The following is a 27,613-nucleotide window of genomic DNA, read 5'->3' on the forward strand; positions in this document are numbered from 1 at the left end:
CAGAGCCTGCCAGGATGCTGCTGGGGGAGGGAAAGGAGACCTCAGCACAAGGGCTCTCAAAATGGCAGGGTCAAATTCTGCCCTTACTGCATTCAGAGTCTACTGCAGGAGCCTGAGGGACAGGCCAGGAAGGCCACAGCAGCCAGCCCCCAGCCGTCCTCGCTGCATCTTCCACCTTGAGTTCAGAAGCTCAAGCGAGACTGGATCCCGGGCTCAGAGCCCTGTCCTCGTCCCTTCTGTTCCCCCAAACCTCTTGGGGGACCAGCAGCACCAGGAAGCCCAGGAAAGGAGAAGCCAGGGGGCTGGGGCTGCCCCGGAGACCCCATCACATTAAGGTAGAAAGACATGGACTCACCCCATCTGGGGGCCTGCAGGGCAAGGCTGGCCCAGTGGAGGGAGGGGGCTGGGCATAAAGGAGAGCAGACGCTAGTCAAGCTTCCACTTCATGTAAACAAAGGGTGACCCCCTGCCCGGCCACGACAGTCTTGTGGAGGCGTGTGATTGTCTTAAGATGCTGCAGACCCTCACATCTGGGATACAGGGTCCCCGAGGCCAGGATGGAGGCTGCTGGGGCAGGAGGCCACTAGGCGTCCGATGTGCAAATCGGTGCAGGGTTTGACCTGTGTCTCCACAGGACAGGATGGGGGCATCCACAGGTCCTGCCAACAGCTGGCCCGCAGCTCACAAAATCACACAATTGCTGGCCTTGGCAGGACTGGAACTTGTTTTACCTGCAGAGACAAGGGACACAGGTGGGGGAGGATGTAGGTAAAGTGCTCCCTGGGCTGGCCTCCAGCCCCTCTACTATGCACCACCCACACTGCAAATTTGGGTGGTTGGGTCACTGTCTCCCTCCCAAGCTGCTGAAACCAGGTCAGTAGGTCCTCAGAAGAGCAAAAGGAAAGATTCTCCCTGTCCTGACAGCCTCAGCAAGACCACCACTGGTTGGGGCATCAGGGATCTGCCATCTTCTGACCTCAGCGGGGCGATTCACCAGTTACTAATACCCTATGCTGCGTCACAGCTCACAAGCGCGACCGCAGTCACTGTCAGTGACCCTCAGCGTGGCCCTGCCGCAAGGGGGCATCCTCGGCCCGACCTGACAGTGGGGGACAGCGGGGACAGTAGCCCCCAGAGCCGGGCAGCGCCTGCGCCACTGCCTGCTCTGCCGAGCCCCATCTCAGCTCTTCCCACCACTCAGGCCGCCGACGTGGAAGGGGCAAAGCGGTGCCTCAGGAGGGGCCACTAGGCTGACCTGGAGGGAGCCAGGCATGGTGGCGCGGACCCCAGGCTTAGGGGCGCGGGGCACACCCTTCACCGAGAAGAAAGAGGTGGAGAGGCACAGCTCTCCTCTTCCCAGGCCCCTTCCATCCGTGTCCACTGCCTTTACACCCCAAGCAGAGGCCGGCTGTGTTCCTGCCCTCAGGCCAGCGCCTCGCGTCTGCTGCGGGGAGTCCTCCTGGGGCGCTGGCCGCCGCCTCCTGGGCGGCCGCTGACCTCTTTCCTGCCGGTTCCTCTCCACACCGCCAGGGCCAGGGTCATCTCCCGGCACTCACACCACCTTCCCATATCACCTCAGCTGTGAATTTCACGGAGGTGGTGTTGGCCTCCTCTCCCGGGCCATTAGCAAGAGAGACGCTGAACAGGCCTGAGTAGGGCCCTTCCCTGCCCGGCCAGTGGGACCCAGGCCTCGGGACTTGCTGCGGGTCCAGCTGAGCCTCCCTGGAGGCCGTTCTGAGAGCAGCTAGAGCGTCGATGAGGTGGGAAGGGAGCCAGACGGTGATGCCCACCTCCCTGTGGCTCCAAGGGCCCGGAGCCGGGTCAGCCTCCAGCCTCCTCGGGTGCTGAGGCTGCCTCCGCTGCCCTTCCCGTGCCGCAGTCCCCCGGCTGCCGCAGGACACGTCCATCCCCACTTCCTGTCCTCAGCGGCTTGCTGTACTTGCTTGGCCTACTGAGCAGATGCCGAGTTTCTCCCCAGAGGCAGCAGAATTTTGGAGGCAGGTGAGAAAAGTCCTCTGGGCTCCAGAGGCCAGGGAGGAGTGGCCGCGTGGGCTGGGGGCAGCCGGGGCAGAGCAGGTTTGCGGCCAGCTCCCCACACTCCCACCCACTCTCCGAGGCTGGATGCGAGCCTGGACACGGGCCTCTCGCTCAGAATTCACCTCCACGCCTCTGACGGGAGGCCGGGCTGAGGACCAAGCCCTCAAGCCCACCCCTCCCGCGGCGCACAGACCGGAGCCCGCTGCCGCCCGCAGCACACGCTGTGGCCAATCACACCTGCTCAGATGAGTGGAGGAGAATCTATCAACAGCCCCACATTTCTACTTTTTACAAAGTGTATGTGGCACGGGCGGCCCAAAGGAGGCTCATGAGAGAAAGTCAAACTTCAAAGGAAGAAGTGAGACTGGACATGGGGGCGGGAAGTGGAGGAGAGGCGGCCTCAAGGAAGGCCTGGAGCATCGGGCCCCGGTCCGACGGTCAGGACCTGGCCGGTCCGGCTCGGCAGGCAGGAGAGGGGACAGTGGTGTAGACGGCTCACAAGGACAGTGAGCTCTACCTCCCTATAGGCTTCAGGACCTCACACTCCCCTTTTCTGGAAGATTCTTCCCCTGGATGTCCACATGGTTCTCTGCTTCCCATCATTCAAGTCTCTGCTCAAATGCCCCTTTGTCAGAGAGGCCTTCCCTGATCAATCTTCAGGAGAAGGTCCTTGCCGTCCCTGTCCCCCTGCCAGTACATAAGAGCAGGGGCAAGATCACTCTGTCCACTGCTACACCAGGAATTTAGGACAGTGCCCGGCACAGAGCAGACACCGCAGATAGACATGTGCTGAAAACAATGAACGATCAGGCAGCAGCAAGCTACGTAAGGGTTCATACCAATCTAATAACAAGAGCAACTGCAGTGGCCTCAGTGGGTGGTGACTGGGTGACGTACGTGCCCTCACTCACCTAGATGGTGATGGAAGCCCCAGCCAGGCCCGAGAGACCAGCAGGGCAGGGGATTTTGACATCTGCCAACGAGACTAAGGACGCCTGCCTCTTCTCTGGAGCCCAGTGGGATCAGCTCCTCGAAGGATGCCCACTCAGCTCCCCTCTTCTGTGCCATGTGACCGAGACCTTGGCTGGTAACAGTGCTCAGGTTCATGGAATCAGAGCACGGCCTGAGAACATCAGCTGGGGTCTGACCTGAGGAGCGACACTGAGTTCTGGAACTCCATCTTGGCAAGACAGCTGCTGAGTAGGCTCACCCTGGAGCTGAAGGCCCACAGGTCCCTTATGGAGCTCTGAACCCCAGCAGCACCTCCCCAGCCTCCCATCCCAGGCAGGGGCCCAGCCTTCCAGGAGAGAGATCTGAGACCTCCACCCCAGGGAAGACACAGGCAAATCTGAAGTTCCCAAATCCAGGAGCCAGCGAGCACAGCGCTAGGAGCCAGACCACACTGCCAGCCAGGGTGGCCCATCCACGCACCACTCAGGGGAACCTGGGAGAGTTCTGGCAAGGCAACTGTGGCTGCAGTCACCTCAGAGAACTCTGGGGACAGAAGCGTGGGCTCAGGGGCCCTCGGAAGGTGGTGACCCAGAGGCACTCTCCTCTTCCTCCGTACCGGGGGCGGGGGGCCAGTCAGGTACTCAGGCCTCTGGCCCTTCCAAACAGCCTTTAAAGACGTAGGTAGCTGGTGTCAACCCTAACCTTCCAGAGATGGCCATAACGCTCTGGCAGGCCCTGGGAGGCAGGAGAGCCCACCGCCCTTTTCTCACTCATGACCGTGGGCACAGGGCCTCGCCTCTCTGCACCTCTGGGGTCTCGTCTTGAAACAACGTCATCAGGCAGGGTGGCTGTGGGTTCTGGGTGAGAGCATTTAGCACCGAGTCTACCCAGCACACGCCAGGTGCTCAGCCAAAGTCTGTGCCTTTCTTCCTCCTCTTACCGTGCACGAGAGTGTTGGCCTTGTCCCAGGGATTTCCCCAGGGGAACCAGGAGGGGTTTCAGGACATCACCTGGAACCCCCTCCCCCAAACTGGCAGCCCCCGAGGGCAGAGCCCTGTCACCTAATCTGCTGCTCTGAGGACCCCCATGTGGGAAAACGCTCGGGGTGCTCGTTTAAAATGCAGATTCCTGAGCCCAGCCGAGCGGGACAGACTCGTCACTCTTTTGACAAGGTCCCTGAGGCTGGATCTCTGCCCCAGAGTCCCGAGCTCCTGGATGGGCACAGGTGGCCGGCTCAGGAAAGGGGCCAATTGCAGGAGCAAGGACTTCACTGAGAGAAAAACCAGAAGGAGAGGGTGCTTGGCTTCCACCAGTAGGGGGGGCTGTGAGCCTTCAAACCACCTGGCCGCCCACGGCTGGACTGCCAGACCCAAAGGAAGGGATTTCTGAAGGTTCTCCCAAGGGCCACACTTGGGTTTGCAAAAATTTGCATGCTGTTTGACAACTATATACTTCTTATCAAGTAATTGTACAGGCTGTCAGCTCTTAGCTTTACTATTTTTCTCTCTTTTACCCACCCTGTCATCGGCCTGGGTTCTCCCTTGACAAGAGGGCAGCAGGGACAGAAAGGACAGTCAGAATCAGAGCTCAAAGGGGCCTCTTGAACCCGTCCTGGATCAACCCCTCCTCTTCTCAACCAGGAAACAGCCCCGGGGAGGTGAAAGGACGTGTCCAAGGTGTGGGGAGCAAGGTACTGGGAGCTGAGATCCATCCGATGGCTGTTCTGATGATGTTCTGAACGATCCCTGTAGGATTCACTGTAGGACAGGGATCCTTTCCCTGGATGGGGCCCTAAGGGAATAGCTAAAGTGATTTCCTCCCAGATGACAGTTCCCAGTGTACTAGGATTGCTAGTTCCAACCTTGGGGACCCCCATGCTGCCAGGAACATGAGCCTCTGGCACACAGAGTCCTGCTGATAAGCTGCTGCCCGAGAGGACGCACTAAGCCAGTCAAATGTGCGGGAGGCTGGAGGCCACAAAAAGGGGCGTTGGGGAGGGGGGTCTCTGCTTCTTGCCCTGCCTTCGAGGGAAGAAAGCAGAAGGGAGAGGAAAGGTCTCTTAAGGGACTTGAATTCCAGGCCCTCAGGGCTGGATGCCCATCCAGGTACACAGAGGCTGTGCTGGACGAGGCCACGCTGTGTGTTTCCTTATGATGGAGCAGGAATAGGGTGACCTTGAGGGCCATCCCTCGTGCGTGCCGCTGCACTCTTGCACTTGCCCTTCTCTCTCTGTGTCTCTGACTCTCTCTCTCTGGGTGCCAGGCACTCAGGAGACGAGCTGGTACAGGGCACTGTCCCTGGCTGTTTGGCTGGCTCCTGGCACCCCACGCAAACACTCAGGGAGCAGCGGAAGTGTCAGTGACCTGTTCAAGTCATCCAAGCAGGGGAATCTGATGCTGAGACTCACCAAAGGAGGCAGGAAGGGATAAGACAATGGCCTTTTGTTTCTATGGAAACAGCACCTCAGGGTGAGGGGCTGAAGGAAGAGAAAGCTTCTATTTCACCTCCAGTCAGGACGTAGGAAAGAGCCCCTTTTGTGGTTGGGCTCGCCCCTCCCCCTCTCTTCCCTGCCAGGTGTTCACCATGGCAACCCTTCTTCCAAACAAGAGGTGCAGGGCAGCAGAAGCATCCGGTGCTGGGGGAGCCGGGGAGCCCAGGGGGATGGGCCGGGCCCAGCTACCCCTCCCTGACAGGACACGGGCCCTGGCCTCGGTTTGCGTCCCGGCCCCACTATCACTTACTGTGCCCTGGGACCACTTAATTCACCTCCCTGAGCTTCCATCTGCCACCTCCGTGGTTCCTGTGAGGGCCAAGTGAGAGAGAGAGAGCACCTAGTGAAGGACCCGGCACATGGAGGCGCTCAGTAAATGCTTCCTGGCCAAATGCAGCTGTAGCCCTGGCACTGCTGCTGTGCCCAAACTCTCGGAGACTCCAGGCCTGCCCTAACTTTAAGGCACAGACTGAGTGCGTCAGGCTCTCTAACAGGGCTGGGGCATCAGTGTTTGGGAAGACTTGCACTCCAGCCAATGTCAGGTCAAAGCTGGGGCCTTGAGGGACACAGGAATTCTGGGAGCACTCAGGCTGCCCAAGGTAAGTCCCTGCCATTACCTACCTGGCCAGCCAGGGAGCCCAGCCTCACCGCTGCAAAGCCCCACAGCCATGGAGGGAGAAACCCCAACATGGAAACCCCTTTGACTCAGCAATGCCGACATGAGAAAAGGTGCCAGCAGTGGCCCTGGCTGTCACCACCAGCCAGAAAAGGCCACTATGGAGACTGTTCCAGAGAAAGAGAGAAAGGCAGAGAGACAGCCAGAAAGATGCCACCACCAGGAACAATCTCTCCCAGAAGTAAACAGCCTGGCAAATACCACTGATCAAATAAACACAGGGAGGAGCCGTGTCAAACTACTTACAACAGAAACAAGGAAAAGTGGGTCAGGGCATTGGTGCGGTATGTTTGACCAGGTCAGATCCTGACGGCAACGGATCCAGCAAGGAACAAGGTTTGCTGGAACAAGCCCTAGAGTCAGAGCCCTAGTCTCAAGACTACTCCGTGCCCAGCACTGTTCTGAGCACTTCATATCCTCAGAACAGCTGGGCGAGGCAGGCATCCCTTTCCCCTTTTAGAGAAGAGGAAACTGAAACTCCGGCCTGCAGTGGCTGGCCCCAGGCCACACGCAGGCAAAGGCCAGAGCAGGATGGGAATTGAGGACCACAGGGCCCAGAGCTGATGTGCTCTCCCTGCCGGGAGGCGGCCTTCTTGCAGAATCAACAGTGCTCCTGGACCAGGGCCAGAGGCCTGAGGAGCCCTGGGCCCAGTGGGAGGGGCTCACCTGAGACGTCGTCGCCACTGGAGCCCTGGTTGGGCCTCTTCCCCGCCATAAACTCCGCTTCGGCCAGGGCCTCGGGGGAGGGGGCGCTGGCCGTGCTCTTGGGCGCTGCGGGCCTCTTGGACCACCGGCTGAAGAACCTGCTGCTGAAGCGCCTGCCCTCCTTGGCCGCGGTGGCCTCCCCATTGGCAGCTTCTCCTCTGCCATTTTGGGCAAGGGCCTCCCGGGGTCTGGGCTTCAGGTCCACACGCAGGTGGGAGAACACCCTGCCATTCCGACTCAGCTCTCCCGAGAGAATGGGCTCCACGGGGGGCAGCACCTGCTCCAGCGTGACCAGGTCATGCAGGAAACTCTCCAGGCGCCGTGCTGACTCGTCGCCCTTGCTGCCCTCCTCCTGCCCCTCTGCATTGCGGCTGGCCTCCTGCTGCTGCCGGGCAGCCCAGCGCATCATCTCCCCGGGTGGGTGGTGGCTGCCCGTCACCAGGGTGTACTTGGGGTTGATAAGCTTGCGAGCCACAGTGGAGGAGTAGTTGAGGCCCAGCCTGCCAGCACCTCCTGCCAGGCCCAGCTGCTGGTACAAGTCCACCTCCTTGGAGATGGCGTACAGCTCCCGGAACTCCACGTCGAAGGGCTCCACGTTCTGCCCTGTCAGGAGGAGGAGAAGGTTCCTGTCCACATGGGAGGAACTCCAGGTGAATCTGGGAACATGGGGACAGAAAAGCAACATACATGTGCCCGGACCTGCAGCCTCGCCCTGCCAGCCGCCCCTCGGTGAGCCCATCTCAAACCCCGCTGCCCAGCCCGACCTGCTCCACCACTGAGGCTGGACGCCTTGCTGCCTTCGTGCTGGGGTGCTCTTCCTCCACAGACCCAAATCCTCCCTTGGTCCAGGTCTTGGCCTCAAATGCAGAAAGCAGGCAGTGGGTGCAGGGCAAGGGCAAGAGAAGTCAGGTCTGGATTCAAACCTGCTTTCTGCCCTGCGTGCCTTGTCAAATGGGGCTTGTAAGGTGTAGCCACAGAGTTGCTGTGAGGCTCAAAGTCCAATAACGAATATAAAAGGTTTCGCTCAGTACCTGGCACAAACATACATTTAATGAGTAGTACCTATAGCTGCCACTACTGTTAATAGTATTCCATTCCTTAATAGTTCTCCTCTGAATTTTTAGAGCACCTAGCATCTGCAAAACCCCATACTTCAACCAGATAAGAGGACTGACGCCATTTATTAATTGTTTCATGTGCCCGGGTCTCTTCCAGCCTCAAAAGGCAACCAGTTGTTGTGGACCATGCAAGGCAGGCAGTGCTTAATGCTCAACAAAAGTTGACCCTCTTTCTTGAATAATCCATTAGCCAGAAAGTTTGAGGGAAGGGACTGGCCAGGAGGCTATTCTTTGCTGTCAGAATAGACAAGAGCTCTTAAACTCATGATTGTGGAGGCTCCAGTCCAGCATCTTTCTGAACATGAACACTTCTGACCACGAACAAAGGCCTCCCAGGTCCTTCTCTGACCTGGCCCAACTCACCTGTAGGATCCAGTGGCTACTTTATCACCATCTACCATTAGGAACTTGGATGACAGGGTCCCCTTGATCTTCCCCATGGGCACGTAAAAGCCAACACCTGTCAGAGAGCGGACACGGATGTTCTGCTGAGAAGAGGAGAAAGGCACTGTCACTCAGGTTGGGGCCCTCGAGGCTCTAAGATGAGTCTCTGCGTGGGTGGACGATGAATCCTCTTGTCCACGGGACCCTGACTCTGCTTCCTATGGCCTGAGGAAGTCAGCGAATCTGGCCTTGGGCTCAGACGGGCCCAGGGTGGCCCCAGTCTGCTCTCAAAGCTCTTCAGAAGAGAAACACAGCCCTGCCTTCAACCCTGACAGTGACTCTGCGGGCTGAGCGCCCGGGACTAGGCTGGAGCTGCCTCCTTAGCCTCAGCAGCCTTGGGATAAAATGTAAGCCAGTCGTGCAGTTAGGGTTATCAGTTCATGAGGCAAGGTTTTAGACAGAAGGAAAGGGGTTGAGAGTGCTGTTCACCTGGGCCCCTGAACTGGGGAGCAGGCAGAGGGAGGGGCAGAGGCAGTCTCCATCCCACTTCCTTCCCCCCTCCCACCCCCAGTCCCAGTGATACAACTTACCCGAATACGGAAGTCAGCGAGCTCCAGGCCCTGACACATCTCCAGGAAATACTTCACGCCCGCCTCGTCCAGGATGATGTACACTGGCACGCGGCGCTTGGAGGCAGCATCCACAATGTCTTGGAAGATCTCACCATCAGTGAAGAGGTCCATGACCACAGCAATGACCTGGACAGGGAAGGGCACTAGTGAGGCACGTGGTGACTACACACATACAGAGTCACACTGCGGCCCGCAGAGGACCAGCTGGGCTGGGGTAAGTGCTGGCCAAGAGTCAAAAATGCCATCTGCACCACTCCTGGGTTTTGCACATCCCCACCCACCTCTGAGCACATGTGAGCGGGAGATGGGCTCCCTGCTCTGGGAAATGAAGATGGTGCAGACGGTGCAGGCCATGCTGCTTGTACTTCATCCTTGGCAAATTCCCACCACCCACCCTGGGGATTTTCCAGCAGCTCTTCAGAAGCCACGTCAGTGGAGATCTAGGAGGCTGAGGAAAGTTGGTTCTGGTGCCTTCGGGAAATAAGCAGGTTCAAGGAGCTGCAGTCACTGAGAGGCATGAAATGGACCATTTCCACAAGCTGCAGATCTGCTCAGATACCACTTTCTTTGCAGACCTGGGTGCTTTGATCTCCCTGCAGCTGTGCAAAGCCCTGTGCTTCCCTGAGCACAGATTCGGGCAGAGCTCCAGTTAGCTCGGGCTCCCTTGGCCTCCAGGTGTCCAGACCATCCCACTTCATCCTCAAATCAAGGTCCCTGCCTAGGACCCTTGATTTCCAAAAGCCAGCCTTGATTATCCATCCTGGAAGGCGAGGCCTTCCGCAGCCTGAGGCAGATTTGCCTTTCTGACCTCAGCCTCCTCCACTTTCCTATACAAGCCTTCAGCTCCAGAGGCAGGGTGTTCTTGTTGGCCCCAAGCACTGTACTGTGCCCATGATGCAGAGGAAAGTATGTGCTTTGGGGTGAGAGAGATCTGATTATAACCACTTTCTATTTATGTAACCTTAGGCAAATCCCTTAACTTTGATGAGCCTCTGTTTCCTCATCTGCAAAGTGGGGATACTCTGTACTTGATACATTTGGCATCAGGATTAGAAATAACATCTGTAAGCATCAACAATGCCTGACATGTAGGTAAGTCTTCAATAAATGGTAACCATTGTATGGTCGAAGGAGTCTGCTTGTCGTTGTAACTGAAAGCCCGAACGCTGAAGCCAGGCAGACCAGGCCTGGTTCACTAACTCCACTGCTGACTCATCAGTGCCCCAGCTTCCTTGGCAGCAAAATCGAGCTCATAGTAGCACCTGTCTCAAAGGGTTGTTGAGAAGGCTTAGAGAAGCAAACTGTGAAAGCGTTTAGCACAGTGCCGGCACATGTTAAGCTCATCATCATCATCACAATCACCGTCACCTTCACGTGGGCTCTGCCATTACCTCTGCCTCTAAAGACCACCCCCCAACACCATTTACACAGTATCACATAAGGCCCTTCTTACCTCCTACATTTAATACCCAATCATTCATACAAGTAACATTTACAAAGCCCCACAGGCAGAGGGAGGATCTAAGGACAAACTATAGTCCCTAACTTCAAGGGGTTAATCCAGTTGGAATCATAAGACATTCGCACAAAATAATAAGATATAAGGTAAAACGAGATAAATGCCTTAAGAGATGCACAAATGATGTGTGATGTGAGTTCTAAGGAGGGGTGGTAGGAAGAGAAGGAGGGACTTAGGGAGGGGGAAGATTGAAAGATTACTTTCAGCCAGGGGAGAACAGGAAAGGTTTCACTGAGGAAGCTGAAACCTGAAGAATGGGCAGCCTTGGGTGCCATGAGAAATGAGCAGGGAATAAAATCGAGCAGGGAATAAAATCGAGCAGGGAATAAAACCAAGCAGGGAAGTGGGCAGGGCTGCCATGCATGGGTATGCAGGTTGTGCACTGCACACAGGCACTGGGCTGATGGGGGTGAGTGGGAGCTGTGCCTGCCTGAGGAAGAGATGCCTTTTCCTAATCTGCGCACAGGTGCCACATGGGCTACCAGAGGCCTAGGAGGTGAACATTTCAGGCAAAGAAAACAGCACAAGCAAAGAAACTGAGGACAGGCATGACTGACAAAAACAGAGGAGATGCAAATAAAATACTGAATGAAGAAAGAGAAATAACTACAGATATATTTACTTTTTAAGATATTCTTACTATTTAAGAAATGGTAAAAAGACTAGGAATATTTACACATTGATGACTTTGAAAAGGAAATTGACATGGATAAGTCATTAAAAGTGAATTAAACAGGGCTTCGCTAGTGGTGCAGTGGTTGAGAGTCCGCCTGCCGATGCAGGGGACACGGGTTCGTGCCCTGGTCCAGGAGGATCTCACATGCCGCGGAGCGGCTAGGCCCCTGAGCCATGGCCACTGAGCCTGCGTGTCCGGAGCCTGTGCTCCGCAACGGGAGAGGCCACAACGGTGAGAGGCCCGTGTACCGCAAAAAAAAAAAAAAAAAAGTGAATTAAACATATCAACTATAGTTCAGTTTTTTAAAAAGTAAATTAAATATAATACAGCATAATCAAGTAAGGTTATCCTAAAAATGAAAGGATTATTCAACATCAGAAACATATCAATTTATAACATTTATAGTGCCAAAGAGGGAAAATCATATATTATCTTGATAAGTTTTAAAAAAGTATTTGATAACACTATTTGTGATTAAAACTCTCAAAAAACTAGGAATAGATGGGACCTTCCTTAATGTCATAAAGGCTATCTACTAAAAACCCTCATGAAACATACTTAAAGTTGCATTCCCTTTAAGTCTTAAGCAAGTCAAGAATATTCACTTATCACCACTGCTGTTCAACAAAGTATTGGCGGTCCTGACCAATGCAACATGACAAGAAAAAGAAATGAGACAGAAGGATTAGAAGAGACAAAACTACCAGTATTTAAGGATGATATTTAAAAAAAAAACAAAAAACAGAAGAATGCAGAGAAAAACTATCAGAAGTAATAGGAGAATTTGGCAAGATTGCCAGATACAAGAAAAACTTACAAAAACCAATAGCATTCTTCTACTACAGCAATAACCAATTTAAAAAAGAAAAGAAAATAAGGTCCGTTCAAAATTGCAACTTAAGCACATAGTATTTAGGAATTAATACCTTTATGGAGAAATTTAGAAAACTCTATTAAAGGACAGTTACAAATATTTGAATAAATGAAAAGATAAATTGTGTTCATGGATAACATGATTTAATGTTTTAAAAATCCAGTTCTCCTCGTATTAATAAAATCCCATGCAATTCCAATGAATGGTCAGTAAAATTTTTTGAGGAGTTCAAATATTTCTAAGATGTGAGGAAGAATGAAGATTCAAATAGCTAAGTCAATTTTGAAAAAGAAAAGCTAAAAGGGGACACTTGTCCTACTAGACAGTAAGACATACTGCAGAGCCAAATTAATAAGAATTGCGATACTGAGATAGGAAGGAACTGACAAATAGACCATGGGACAGAATAGAGAGACCAGAAATATATAGGTACCTACACACATACATAAAACTTTAACTTAAAGTCTTAACTTTAAGGCAGAATCACAACTCAGTGGAGAAACAATGCTGTTTAGTAGATGTTATTGGGACAATTGGCATACTAAATGGAGAAAAATTAAATGGATCCCTACCTCACACCATATAGGTGAATTTCAGGTAGGCTGTACACCTAAATGCAGAAGATACAACTAATAAAGGAATTCATGAAATATAGGAAAATATCTTCATGGCATAGGTAAGATAGGATTTCTTAAGATTCCAAAAGCATGAATCGTTAAGACAAATAAAATTTTAAATGAGGCATTTGGCAAATTAGGGATTTTCTGTTCAAAGAAAGATGTCAACAGACAAAGATAACTGACAGGGAGAAGATATCTGCAATGTCTACAACCAAAAGGAACTAATAATACACAAGAGATGCCTGCACATCAGCAAGAAAAAGACAGAAAACTAATTAGAATAATGGGCAAAGGATATGAATAGGCAATTCCTAGAGGAGATACCTGAGTGGCTAATAAGTATGTAAAGAGAAGCAGACCTCATTAGTAAGCAGAAAGACTCAAATTAAAGCAAAGAGACAGTAATAACTGCACATGAAGTGTAACCTTTAAAAATTGTATAAAAAATTTAAAATAAATTTTAAAAAAGCAAAGAGATAAGAGAGACACCACTTTACAACTATAACATGAACTAAAAACTAGAAAGTTGGATAGTCCTAAATGTTGGCGTGTGAGGAAAGGGGAACTCTCATTCACTGAGGGTGGGAGGGAGCACTGGTACAGCTATTTCTTAGGGCAAGGGGCAGAGCTCCGTGGATTTAAGGTTGTGCATGCCTGGAAGCCAGCAACGCTACTCTTGGCCACACGCCCAGGGAACCTCTTGGATCTTTGCACAGGTCTATAAGGGGGCAGGAACAAAGACATTCACTGTAGCTTTCTTCGGGATAGCAAGGAGTTGGCAGCAACTTGGATGTCCATCTCTAGAAGAATGGATGTGGAGAATGTGAGGGATGCTCAGGACAGAGTGCTCTGCAGCAGACAGAAACAATGAACGAGTTCCATGTGCAGAACCTGGGTAGTTCTTTTTAAGATGAATGTTAGAGATAGAGATCTATAGCCTAATACCATTATGTAAATAAAAACACACTACATAAAATAACCCTGCACGTTTTTCAAGGATACGGACATGTCCAAGGACATACACTGAATATAGGAGGGTGGCTGCCTATGGAAGGAGAAAGGGACGGGAGGGAAGGACAGAGTAAAATAAGAGGGGCCTTCCCTGGATTGACGATGGCAGCGGACCATGAACTGAGGCTCACAATCAGCTCTGCACTTGAGGTCCAAAACAGACAAACAAAAAACAATTGGCCTGGAACAGTTCAGGGTAGATGTAGCGTAAGGACAACGGGGTGGGGCTGGATCACGGAGGGTTTTAACAATCCACTTTAGGCTTCATTCCAGCAGAACACAGCTCGCACCATCTCAGAGGCCTCCTGATAGCTCCCAACTGCTGCCTGAGGCCAGAGTCTACTGTTTGCTCATTTCCAGACTCTCCACACTGTCCAGCTCAAAGCTGACTCTCAGTATGTCGCTGGGGAGGGCTTCACTGGCTCAGGAAAGTGCTTCTGGATTCACTCTTGCTTTTGTTTTGCAATTGAAAGCGCAGGGAGCCTGCTCGCCCTCACCCCCACCCGACAGAGGATGTGCTGTGAGAGCATCACAGACTAGAGGGAGAGATGTCCCCAGGGGCCCTGCTTTCAGGAGGCTTGGTCTGAGGCGCCCTGGTCAGAGCCAGCCATCTGTGTCACTACCAATTAAGCAGTGAAATATCTGTAGTAGGAAAAAATCAATTGCTCGCTGACTCCTGCAATCTCGTTGTGGAGGAGTGGTGATAATTACCCTCCGCTTTGGTCTCTGAGGCCCTGCTTGACATTAGGATCCACGGCATCAGGCCCAGGAAAACCAGCTCCCCACTCCCTCCGCTCTGGTGTTTAATGTGCCACGTGATCCTACGGGCCAAATCTAACTTCAAGGCTCCCAGTATAAATGGAAAATCAGGTTTTATAAGAGAGACATCAAAGGCACAGAACCTGGGGAGCCGGATTTCGTCAGGAGGGAAAAGTCATCCCCTGGCCTCCCGGCAGGCTCCTTTACCTGGTTACCCACTGACGTGCGGCACCTGGGGAGAGAGGTTAATTTGAGGTGGCAGGAGTTTTTAGAAGCTGTCGCAGGCTCTGGCAAAGCAGTTCTGATGTTGTAACACTTCTCATCAGGTGTTTGGTTAGCTTACCATCTCCTCCTTTGATGTTCAGCCTCAGTGGTGGGGTGGGGCAACAGGGTGTGTTAGGGAACCTCTGAATTCCCCTCCATCTGTCACTTACCTTTAATTAAGCTGCCATCTTTTCAGATTCTCTTCCTGGACTCCTTAACTACCATTAGATTAACGAAATTAACGAAAAGGACTCCACCTTCCCCATGCACTCCGCAGGAACTCCACTCAAGACAGCCGAGGAGGGGCTTTCCTGGTGGCGCAGTGGTTAAGAATCCACCTGCCAATGCAAGGGACACGGGTTCGTGCCCTGGCCCGGGAAGATCCCACATGCAGCGGAGCAACTAAGCCCATGCACCACAACTACTGAGCCTGAGATCTAGAGCCCGCGAGCCACAACTACTGAGCCCACGTGCTGCAACTACTGAAGCACGCGCGGCTAGAGCCCGTGCTCCGCTACAAGAGAAGCCAGGACATGAGAAGCCCACGCACCGCTACAAAGAGTAGCCCCCGCTCGGGCCCCCCTCATTTCTCACTGAACTTCTGGAATAGTTTCCTAACTAGTCTCTCCTCCATCTCTGTGCTCCAATTCCTTCTCCGTAGCAGTGACCCTGCCAAAACAACAGACTGATGAAGTGGTGGGTCCCACAGCCAAACTCCTTAACTTGGCATTGAAGGGCCTTATGATGGCCCCTTTCCTCCTCTCCAGCTTCATCTCGGACCATCTCACGTCTGCCCCTTGTTTTCAGCCGTGCAGGATGACCTGCAGTTACCCTAACTCAGGGTTTCTCCACTGTGGGACTTCCAGGGATCCAGGGACAGTACTCCTTGCTGCGGGGGGCTGTCCTGTACATCGCAGGGTGCTTAGCAGCATGCCAGTAGCGCCACCCCCACTGGGGACAACGAAAAATGTTTGTAGACATCGATAAATATCTCCTGGGGGCAAAACTGCATCAACTCCCCACCCCCTTTTGAGAACAACTGCACACACCAGGCAGTTTCCAGTTCTTCTGTTCCTACCCCTCCTGTACTCCTGTGAAACATCTACGCATCTTTCAAGACACAGGTAAGAATTTCCTGAACTTCTCCCCACCCAATATTGTTCACCACTCCCTGCTTCCTGCCCACGTTGTGTTCCGGGTACATAACAGAGGTCCTTGATATTTTATTGTAACATCTGCTGAATGGCTCTGTCCCTTACTGGGCTGTGGGCTCCCGGATGGCAGGGACCATCTGACTTCTCTCAGAATCTCCACCCTCAGGGGACATCTCAACACGAAGTCAGTTCTCCATGTTTGGAGAATGAATGTCTACATGGAGGGTGTTTCACGTCTACTGTTTTATTTGCGGGCTGTGGACCTAGCTTTGTTGTTAACTCTTTTATTTCATTAATGACTAGACATTTTGGTGGAGGGACAAAAAAAAAAAAGAATGCTGCGCAAGACTCCCGGTTAGACCATCCTGCTGGAAGGCAGAGTTGAAGCTCTTCCTCAAGGGCACAGAGAAGGGAAAGTGGACGCCTTTTGGGACTGCGGCCTGAGCGCCAGTCCCTGGTCTGGTCTTCCTCTGTTCCACCCACCCAAGGTCTTGAAGGGGCAGCCAGCCCATTACTGAGGATAGTACTTTACCAAGGGGTCAAAGTCCACGCCAAGAACATCAGACCAGGAAGCAGAGCTGCCAGCAGCACATACAGCCAGCGCCTCTGTGCAGATTATGAAAGGGTACCCGTCCTCCCTGTGATGGAATGCAAGCCAGCAAGTGGAGCACGGGCTGCAAGTCAGCCCTACAAAGCCCCTGGGCCAGGCTGCAGTGCAGGCACAGGCTGCATCTCTGCACTCGGCACCTGCACTGAAGGACATTCCAGATGGGCAGAACCTCAGAGCTGGGAGGAAATGTATCAGCTAGAGCCCAGCCCCAAGGTTAAGTTACCCAGCTGGGTCTTGGCAGAGGCGGGATTAAATAAAGCCCAGGCTTCTGACCCTAGTCCAGAGCTGTCACCCCCAGATGATGTGGTCGTGGGAGGCTCTGGGGATATCTACTCTGGCTAGGACCTGAGGTCACTTCTGGTCACACAAAACCAGGATACATCCATAGAGCCGGACGATACCACCCTCTCGGTCACTGGTTTCCCCAGCTCTGCTGACGTGGAGCTTAGGCACCGGGGTGGGCGTGGCTGCTGCTGACAAAGACCCCCGTCTCGCTCAGCGCCACTGTGGGGAAAAGGCAAGAGGCCCCAGGCCAGGCACGCTCCTTGCAGGTATGTGCTGGAGATGGTCACTTTTTCCTGGGGAGGGAGGGAGGGAGGGAGGGAGGGGAGCCCACATGGGCAACTCCAGTCCCCACTTGCCCACTGATTACCCATGTAAGCCTGACTTTTACCTCCCATGCCTGCCCTGCCTGCCTCCTAGGGCCGTTGGGGGTTTCAGATGAGATCATGCCCACGAAATCCCATGAAAAAGCTGTGCGGTTTTGAGGGGCTATCACCAAACCAGGTGAATGGGGCCAAATGCCCACACCTCCAGCCCTAAGGTGCCTTGGGGGTAGGAAGGGCAGCACCTGGGCAAACTGGTCAGCTGCTGCCTCCCAGAAGGTCCATCTGTCTGGCAGCCCAGGGGAGCCAGTTCTGGGCAGGCCAGCCAGCACCCGGCTCACACATCCCCAGCTGTGGATCGCCTTCTCTGATTTCCCCAGCGAGCGATCTAGGTCTCCAGGGCAGTGGCTGTCAAACTCGAGCCTGTAGAGGATCAGCCGGTGGGGGGCGGGGCGGGGCGTGCCCGCTGAATGTGCGGACACTAGGGCCCCATCCTCAGAGAGTCTGACTCAGCGGCCCCTGGAAACGCGTTTTAACGACACCCTCCCCCTCAGGTGATCTGAATGCAGGTGGTGGAAGGATCACACTTTGACGGCCAGCGTTGGGAAGAGAATCTACTCTCTGGAAGCAGAAAGTCTCACTGTTGTGGGGCCTTGAGTGAGTAATTTAAGCTAAGTCTCCATTTCCTCATTTTAAAACGGGGAGGTGGTCCCTTCAGGGTTGTTCTGAGTTTTAAAGGAGATAATGCAGCGGCACAAGGAACACAGTGCCTGGCCTGCTGTGAGCTGTGGGTCCACGTCGGCACCCCCTTCTCTCCTCTGATGGAACCCAGAACAAAGGGGCCTCACTTCGGAGGCAGCTCCCAGGGAGACAGCAGCACAGAGCTGCCCACCAGCCCCAGACGTCAAGGTAGAGATGTTTTCCTTTGCCTGATACCATGTCCAGCAGGTCCAGCACATGGTGATTAACGCCCAGGCAACACTACACTTCCAGGAAGGTCAAAACGTGAACTGAGGGGAAGGGCAGCTCAGTCAAGGGAAGAGTAAGTAAGTCTGTACAATGCACTGTCCCTCGAGTGATGCTGGGCATCAGTGCCCGCACACCGAGCACGGAACGCACCGCTAAGAAAACTGCGGCCCTGGGAATTCCCTGGTGGTCCAGTGGTTAGGACTCTGAGCTTTCACTGCCGAGGGCCTGGGTTCAACCCCTGGTTGGGGCCATGAGGTGCGGCCAAAAGCAAAAAGAAAGAAAGAAAGGAAAGAAAACTGCAGCCTGAGTGGAGAGCACCTCCAGGTGGGCTCGGGACCCAGTTGGCACGGCTGCCACTGAACACGGAGAGGTGCTGCTGGAGGATGGAGACAACTCACCCGGCACACCGCAAAGGCTTTCTTTTGTCATCAAGGCTGCAACAGGCCCCATCCAATTTCTGCCCCGGTGGGATGTGAACAACTGGACAAGAAAGCTTTACCTTAAGCTTCCTGTCTGTGCTTCCTGGGGTGAGAGAGGAGAGGAAAGCCCAGGAGAGGAGGCCTGCATGACCGCCCGGGGAACACCCACGGACGCTGCCTGGCCCTGCCCCACCCGCCTTGCAGCCTCCTACCTCTGGGACACCAGAGTCATTTAGCTGAATCCCCAAAGTCCAGGAGCATCCTGCAGTGGGTGAAGCACAGACTTTGGAGTCGGGGGTCCCACAGGGGCGGTGAGACCACGGGTGTTACTTGACCCCTGGGAACTCTGCCTGTAAAGTGAGGCTGACTCATGGTTCTTGCGAGGATGCAGAGACGCAGTGACGCCTGGAGAGCATCTGGCGCTGTGCTTCCTCTCCACAGTGCCTGGCACACGGTGGGAGGGTGGGGGTGGGGCTCAGCGTCAGCGTGATGGGAGACTAGGGGTCGGTCCCCTGCTCTTGGCAGGTGGAGCCAGTAGCCCAACCCTAATCGTACCGTTTCCCTGCCCAAACCCTCGGCCTGAGTTCAGCCTGGCCAAAGACCCTCCGTGTGCTTCCAACCCACTCCCTCCCTTGATGATAAAACTCCTCTGCGTTCTCCAAGCACACCCAGCAACTCCCACCCTGGTGGCTTAACTCACACTGTCACCACCTTCTCCCTGTGGTGATGGGAACATCCCTTCCCTGTTGAGATCCTTGCTTCACCCTCCCCCAGGCTGTCCCAGGTTCATTCTCATCCTGGGTCCCCAGCCCCCAGGGCAGTGTGTACCCTTCCCATAAGGCACACCTGCTCGGGCCTGTGTCTCTCTGAGCACATGGTGGAGGGGGGGCACGCAGAGACCTGTCATGCCACCCTGCACAGGGCCTGACACGCAGTGAATGTCTAAAGAGTACCTCCGCAGTAGGGGGCTTCTCTTGTGGGGCTGAGGAAGCAGTCTAGACCAGAGCCCTGGCCCACCGAGAGGACAGAAGCCAAGACCACTGGGGTCTTGTTCTCTGCCTCGAGGCCGGGCTGCCCCCAGCCCACCAGCCGGGCATCTGCGCTTTGTTAGCTGAGGCTTCCCAGCTGTCTGAGGCCATGTTACACTGTTTCAGGCTCACTAATTAGACATCATTAAACACCAGGCTCCCTCCTGCACTGGCAGCCACTGGAGCCCAACTCTGCCAGCCAGGCCACTTCCCCTCCCAGACCCCTTGGCCTCTGTGCCAGCTCTGTTCCCGACTCTGCTGTGCACCACCGGGGCTCACTCCCTGTCCACCCCTCATCCTTATGAGGCACTCTTGACACCCATTCCCCAAACTAGGTGGATGAAGGGGTGATACAAAGGACACTTGGGCCGGCTCTCCAGACAACAGACTGTACCCATGTGAGCAAGGTCAACTAATTCAGCCGTGAAGAACCATATGTGATCTGCCAGGCAGTAAGAAGAGCAATTCTTTTTAAGATCCTAGGCCAGCTTTTCCCTGCCCCACGGCATGCTTCTGGGATGACTTCCCCTGCACTAAGTTGGTGTTAATTAGTGAAAATTATCTAATGCAAGCTCATTTTAACATTAGCTTAAAGCTAACATAATTAAGAAGATAAATCAGCTGCTAAGAAAAAAAAACCCAATGAGGAAACACACACGATTCTTAGGATAAGCTGCTGCTTTGGGTTACTGGCCTGGAGCTCGGAGCACCACACACTACGTGGGCAGAGTAAGGCAGGACTCGAGAAGTACCTTCGAGGTATTTCTTGATGGATCAATCAGCGCAAGACAACTGGAGTTGGCCGCTTGCCCGGGAGGTTCTGAGCCGCGGCGAGGATAACTTACTGGCCATAGCCAGGTGATGCTGCCTGGGAGGGCTTCTCCAGAGAGGCAAGTGGAGGGTGCGGGGAGCGGGGGAAGGTGGTCAGGAGGGGCTGGGCGCTGGGAATAGCGTGACTCTGTGCACTCCGAGGCCTCCGGCCTTGCACACCCCGGCCGGCCCTCTGCCCACCCTCCCTTCCATACCGGCTGCCTCAGCCGTCAATTCCCAGGAGGCCTCTGTGCCCCTGGAGCTCAGTGGGATTCAGACTCAATCTCAAGTTCCCATCCAGCTCCACTATTTACCAGCCCTGTGACCTTACCATCTGTAAAATGGAAAGTTGCTGGATTGTTGTGAAAGTTAAATGAAATAGTATATTTTAAAAGGGCTAGCCCGGTCTGGTATTTAAGCACTCAACAATTAATAGCTATTGACCCGCTCCCTCCAACCTGTTCTGCAGTTTCTTTTCTTTTTCAGCGTCCACATTTTATTCACCTGTATATTTCTGGAATGTGGCACATGTGAAACATGGTGAGTAAATGAGCAGAAGTGGGGAATCTCCAAGCAGTCTGGGAACCCTTCTGGGAGGGGGAGTTAAGAACACTCACAGTTGGTCCTCAAGGACCCACGAAAAGGAAAGAAGCCCTGGTCCCTGTCCCTGACCCCGCCTCCTGCGGACTCACTGCTAGAAAACACAACAGAAAGAGCATTTATCTGGAGCCTCCCACATGCCCCACCAGTGCTGTAAGAGGCCCAACAGGGTGACCACCGTACAAGCTGGGCCGAGATGAGCTAACAGATTACTAGAAACTCAGGCCAGAGAGACCACTAATTAGAAAAGCCATAGGCTCTTTTCCTGGCCTAAGATTCTGGGATCATTAGCAAGTCTAAAGACTCCACAAATTCAGAGAAGGAAAAGAAAACGGGGGAAGGCAGCGGCCCCAGCTAAGGCCGACCAGTCATGCATGGCCCCTGGGGTAGGAGGTGTGGTGGGAGGGAGGGGGAGGGGCAGGGATCACTAGAGTGACTCAGCCTGGGAGGGGGTGTGGTCAAGACAGTGTCAGGAGCAGAGGCAGGCGGTCAGCCAGGACCCAGCCCTGCTCGTTGTCCTCTGCCCTGCTCCTCTCTCCCAGAAGATTGGAGGCCTGCCCCAGAACAGACTCTGCCCTGTACATTGTGAGGAAAAGGAGGCAGACCTGACCACTAGCCAAGGTGAAGCAGTGAGGCAGCATCCTGGGGGTGCACCTGGACAGATGGGGCGGCGTGGGGTTGCCGGCAGGTCTCCCATTAAGGTCTCAGTTTGTCAGTGAGGGCCCACGTCCCAGAGGGCCAGAAAGTGGCCAGCAAGAGGACACTGGTCGGGGAACTAAGATCCCACAAGCCATGTGGCATGGCCAAACCAAACACGTCCCTGGAAGCTACCTATATCCAGCTTCCTGGTGACACCAGTGCCACCAGGCAGAAAGAATCCTCTCCTCTCCCTCTCCCACCAAAGTAGTCCTGTACTTGTTTGTTTCCAGAACTAGTTGGTGAGCTTCCCAGAACCTGGCTGGCAACAAATATACTTTGCTTCTGGAATTTCAGATGGAAGTGGTGGCCACAGGGGCAATCCCCAAAAGTAACTGCATGTGTAGCAGAAGGACACAAGCCTTGAATTCAGACCTGGGTGGAGTCCCAGCTTGCCTCTTATGAGGAGATCTACGGCCTTGTGCTTTCCCTGAGCCTCTGGGAAAACCTCATTTCCCTTGCAAGGTGCTAAGGATTGAATTAATTAAAGGAAATAACATGCAGAGCACCTATCTTTCGACAATGTTAGCCCCTCGTAATATAAATCCCTTTTATCTGCATCTATTAGTCATCTTTTTCAAAATGCTGTCTCATATAGTCTTGCACTGGAGTCTCAGAGCAATCTTGTGAAAGTAAGCAAGAAGACAAGAATGATCCCCATTTTACAGATGCAGAGATGGAGGCCTAGCAAGGTCAAATGATTTGCCCAAGGTCACCTGGTAGAGGAGGAAAGACAGAGCAAGAATGAAGACACCCAAGCTCCCGGCTGCCAACTGTGTACTCCTTCCCCTGCAGTGACCTGGCCTCCTGAGACCACTGCCCAGCAAACCTGGCTAAGCTACCATGAGACCAAGAAGTCATGAAGAATGTACCCCTTTACTGAGGCCCCATCTTCTACTTTTGAACTCCCCGGGAAACACCCATCCTCAGAGTTTCAGGGACCTAAAGTGTCAGATTTCAGAGGAACCAAGCCTCAGCCTCCCTCTTCTCCAAAGACAGAAACACAGCCTGTCCCCCACCTCAACCCACCCCACCCCCGTGTCCCCATGCCCCAGCGCCTACTTGTGCAAGCTATCGTCCTTGAGGAGTCCTTCCAGACTGCCCTCGGGCTCTTGGAGCTGGCCCTTCTGAATGACTCTGCAGGGGAACGCCCTCAGGGACCCCTGATTCAGGGACTGGGAGACTCCCTGCCTTCCTGTCTCATCTCGGCCTGTGGCAGATCCTAGAGAAGACCCTTGGCTGAGTACTCAGTTACCACAGCCCTGCAGACGAGAGCCACCCTGGCAGATGAGAGCCGCCCTGACAAACGGCCACATCAGATCAAGGCAGTTGAGAAGTGCGAGGGGGTCGGGGTGGAGGGGAGGGCAGCTGGAGCTGCTCCTCTCACCCAGAGGAGGAAACAGGAAGCGCACCTGCACAGGGCCTCCAACCTGAAGAGGAGAAGCAACCCCTGACCGTCCTAACTCTGACCTCCTGGCAGGCAGCCCCGCATCGAGTCCTGGGAGGAAGCTCAGCCACACTTCCCTCCCGGCTCTGAGAGGGGAGAGTGACGGCAGCACCTTTCCAGGACAACTGATGTCTGTACGATACTTTCTTGGTATCCTCTGCTTTCATACAGTTTCTTCCTGATTTTTCAAAACCATCCAGAAATCTAGGTAATGCCCTCCAATTTTGCAGGTCAGGAGTCCCAGGGAGGGAAGTGATTTACCCCAAAGGAACACAGTTTGTAAGTAGCCAGGTCAGGACAGAAATCAAGACCTTTCAACTTCAGCGCCTATTCTCTGTCCTTGACGTGAAGCTGGGTCTCCATTGCCCAGAAACCCCAGCTCCCAGGATCAGTGACTGAGCATAAAAGACAGAGACTCAGAATCCAATAGCCACAGAGCCAAGGGCTTGGCAGGGATGCTGGGACAGGCCGAGGCAAGATCCTGGAAGGACTGTGAAGTGCTCAGTCCCTGGAACTGCAGCTGCGTCATTATCCGCCAGCCTCAAGGGGACAAGGACTCTGGAACCACCCCGCGCCTTGGAAATAACCGCCCATGAGGAATGGTCACTCAGGGAGGGAAGAAGGGTTAGGCGAGGGAGACAGTGTGTTGGACCCACAGGAATAAAGAGCAGCAGCTCCCAGTTAATCAAAGCTTCCTAGCCCAGCAGCCACCCTCTCCTGGGTTGTGTTTATATCTACACGGGGTCATTGGTACTTCTGACCAGGGACCTGGGGAAGCTGTGTCCTCTCCTTGTCCTTGGTCTGAAGACAAATCATTAGACCCTTCTGGACCTCAGGGGCCTCCCCTCTGCCTGACACGGTTTTTGAGGCCCAAAGGAAATGCTGGGGGAGGCACTGTGGTAAGCAGTGAGGAGCTGGGTAGTTGGTATCCTTGAGTGTGGGGCTCAGGAATGCAGGGGCCAAGGGTCAGTCTTCAAGGTGGGTGGCCAGTAGGTTTTCCTCTGCTCCTGGAGCACAGGCAATACTCTCTAAACCTACTCAGTAGACTCAAAAATGGATGTCGCTGGTCAGAAGGGAGCTGGGGCGCAAAGATGGGTGGATGCTTGGTGCAATTCCACCCTTCTTGCTGCATTCAGACACGCTTGTAGACAGGCCCTCAGCATCAAAGGTCCTTCCCTAACCCGGTTCAGGGGCTGGGTCAGTGCCCCTCCTGCCACGCCCTCTGTTAAGCACCCATCATTCTGTATTAAAATGATGGTTTATTAGACTATTAGGCCATTTACGAGCAGAGGTGTGTTTTATATGTCTGTTTTCTACTGAAGGGCTTAGCACACAGTAAACCTCGAAATATTTGTCCAATGACCAAATGCACTCTTCTTCCAAATCGCAGTTATTTGGTTCTCTCACTCTGCCCTTGTAAATGAGAACCAGCCATTTCCTTGTCTACACAGGGTCTTGATTTAAGTCCAGTCCCCCCTGCCCCCGCCGTGCAGTTACAGTGGTCAAAGCAGCCCAAGCGGCAGCAACCTCCCCTGGTCCCTCTCTGCCAGCGTGGGAGAGGCCACGGACTCACTTCTGGGTCCCTGAAGGCACTTTTCCTCCTGTACTTTAAGCAAAGTACATCGAAAATCTCTCTCTCCTGAGTCTCTTCAGGAGAAACTGCCCATTCCAGTTTCCTTCTCTCTCTCCTTTCAACTCTGCAATTTACGTTCCTTGGGAAGCCCTCCCAGATTAGGCATATCCAGCCTCAAAAACTGTTTTCCTTCCAGCACATCCCCCAGCACCTGAATTAACTCTTGGAGGGCAAAGGCCACCTTATATCCTCCTATGGCTAGCGCCCGGCACACGGTAGGCACTCAGGAAATAATTACTGGTTTAATACGTATGCACTGGATCGGTTCACTGTTGTTAAAGTTTCTGTTGTTAAATATTTAAAGAGTTAAGAACACTCCACTACATAGGAGATTCCTGACATCCCATATGGGACTAGAAGTTCTAGTGGGCAGGGCCCTGTCTCCGCCTTCTTGTGACAGGGGTTCACAACCTGCAGTCCAGGTTGTGACCAGGCTAGTTCCATTCCAGCTCCTTGGTTCAGTCTGTTGCACCATCAACCGACAGCACAGCAGTTAAGGACTTTGGTGTTTGAACCCCGGCTCAGCAAGTGACTTAACTGTTCTGAATCCAAACATAAGGAAAATACCCATCTTACTCCGTAGTTGTGAAAAGCAAAAGAAAAAATGCAGGTAAATCATGAGCACAGTGGCTGGCACGTATTAAGGATGCATAAATCAAGGCTTGCTAGTATTACAGCGTGAGCCCTGACCCCTGACCCCGGCTGCACCCTGCTGCACAGTACGGTCACCCAGTCCTTTCTCCTCCTCTGTCCAAACTTGTCTTTCTCTTTTGCAGAATGCAATATACAAAGAACGCTCAGGTAGACAAGCTGGAATTCTTTAGAGAGGGAGGGTGGAAACATGGACAGGGAAAAGTTAACCCTTCCTTCTGGCAGCCAATCTAGCCAACTACCTGCATTGCGCCTTCCAGGAAGAGGAGGCCCACCACCGGTCTTTCTAGGCTCGTTCAGGGATAAAAGGGCTCCAACCACAGTTACTGAGTTGAATCAGAATGGTGAACCCAAGCCACTCCTGCTGTATATTTTGAACTGGGCACCGAAGGCTGCTGATGTTTCTTAACAAATCTCAATGTAGGGGAACCAAACTTAGCAAATAAAAATACAGAATGTCCCCATTAACTTTGAATTTCACAGAAACAGTGAATGACTTTTTAGCATCAGTATGTCCCAATGCAATATTTGGGTCATACTGAATAATACTAAATTTTTTCTTGTTGTTTATCTGGAATTCAAACTTAACAGGACATCTTATATTTTATCTGGAAGCCCTACCCAGGTATCCCTACCCAAGGGCACAGAGTAAATCTTCCCCCTGCCCTACGAACTACTGGCCCCACCAGTATTAGAATACCAGCCACTCTGGAAACATCACCTCCTTTCAATCCCCAGGTAGAGTAGACGCCGTAAGTGGGAGCGTCTTCTTGACCTGCTAAGTCCAGGGATCTGCCTTGTCAAAGCACCCAGCACAGAGTCAGGTACATAGTAGGTGCTCAAAATACATCCCTTAATTCATCCTAGACTGCGTGAGCTCTAGCACTGGGCCCAGAGCCGGAGTGAATGTCAGGGGCCAGGCCAGCCTTGACTCTGGGGGACCTTCTAAGAGCAGTGTGGCTTGGGGTGGGAGGCCACACCACACTTCCTGGGGTTGCCTGAGGATCAAATCAGAAAATGGCCAGGGATATGTTTTGTAAATCCCTGAGCAGCACATAGGTTAATATCAAGACCTCTGAGTGGCCCATTTTACCAAAGAACTCCACAGCCCACACTCTTCCCTAGGGAGAGAAACCAGACAGGGAAACAGAAGCACAGAGCAGAGGAAAGCCAGCGCCTCTGGACACTGTAATGGTGACGACAAGCAACTGTCCCAACACCTTGTAATTTGCCAAACACGTTCACATCCACGCTCTCCAGAGGACTCACCAGCCCCACGTCGGAAGGGAGGGTTCTGGGCCCATTTTCCAGAGGGTGGAAAGGGCGGCCAGGCCCAGGCCTTGCCTCGGAGGTGGCGCCTGGTCCAAGGGGCCAGGCGTGGGGAGGCGTGGGGGCGTGGCCTACCTTCTGGGCCTGTTGGATCATCTGCCGGACCACTTGCTTCAGGTGGGGCGCCTTCTCCTCCTTAGGAGGGTGAGTGAAGAGGGTGACGCGGCTCACGCCGCGGTAGAAGGCTGCTTCGGTCCAGCCCAGCTCCAGCGGGGGCACCTCGGTGTCGGAGCGGTCGGGCCAGTAGGCCAGGGACTCGCCGGACTCGGCCGCGGCCTGCGTCGGGGTCTCCGCCTCGCTCTTGCCCCGGGCGGCGGCGGCGGCGACGACTTCGTAGGGGCTCCAGGCGGCGCCGAGGGCCTGACGCTCCTGGCTGGAGAGGAAGTCCCGCAGCTGCTCCTCCTTGACCCGCTCGCGGTAGGCCTGCTCGCCGCCGCCCAGCAGCGCCTCGAGCGCGGCCCGCCGCCGCTCGCAGTAGTAGAAGGCTGCCTGCGCCGCGGTCACCCTCTCGTTCACGTGCGCCTCGTCCAGGCAGCCGAGCTGGGACTCGGCCATGGCGCCCCGGCCCCGGCCCGGGTCCAACCGCCGCACCTGGAGCCGCCGAGGGGCGGGGCGCCCCACCTGGACGAGAGGGCGGCCAATCGGCGCGGGCGCGGCCGTCGGGCGGGGAGGGGCAGCTGCGCCTCCGCCTCTGCGGGGCGCGAGCGGCGCAGACGGCCTCGGGGGCTCGGCTGGGGACGCGACGACGCCTAGGCCTGCGTGGCCCAGCCCGGGGCGGGAGCCCCGGAGTGGGCCGGAGCTTGGAGCCGGGCGGTAGTTAGACCCACGTGCGGCCTCTGGCCCGCTTTCGTCTCCTGGCCCCGACCCTTCGGTGGGGGAAACGTTGGGGACCTAACCCTTCCTGTTGCCGGGCGGCCAGACACGTCCCAGCGCGTCCATTTTCCC

General features: G+C 54.2%; 1 protein-coding gene across 1 annotated transcript; it reads right to left on the minus strand.

Annotated features, from left to right (window-relative positions):
* Positions 1 to 681: 681 nt before the first annotated feature.
* On the minus strand, positions 682 to 27,223 carry FAM83F (family with sequence similarity 83 member F). Its single transcript, XM_065888123.1, has 5 exons — positions 26,744 to 27,223; positions 8,953 to 9,120; positions 8,342 to 8,463; positions 6,822 to 7,516; positions 682 to 731 (listed from the first exon to the last, which is right to left on the minus strand). Exons 1-5 carry the CDS (start codon positions 27,221 to 27,223, stop codon positions 682 to 684), a joined length of 1,515 nt encoding a protein of 504 aa, XP_065744195.1.
* Between the last annotated feature and the right edge of the window lie 390 nt (positions 27,224 to 27,613).

This window comes from Phocoena phocoena, chromosome 11 (genome assembly GCF_963924675.1).
Source record: "Phocoena phocoena chromosome 11, mPhoPho1.1, whole genome shotgun sequence".
Lineage (NCBI taxonomy): Eukaryota > Metazoa > Chordata > Mammalia > Artiodactyla > Phocoenidae > Phocoena > Phocoena phocoena.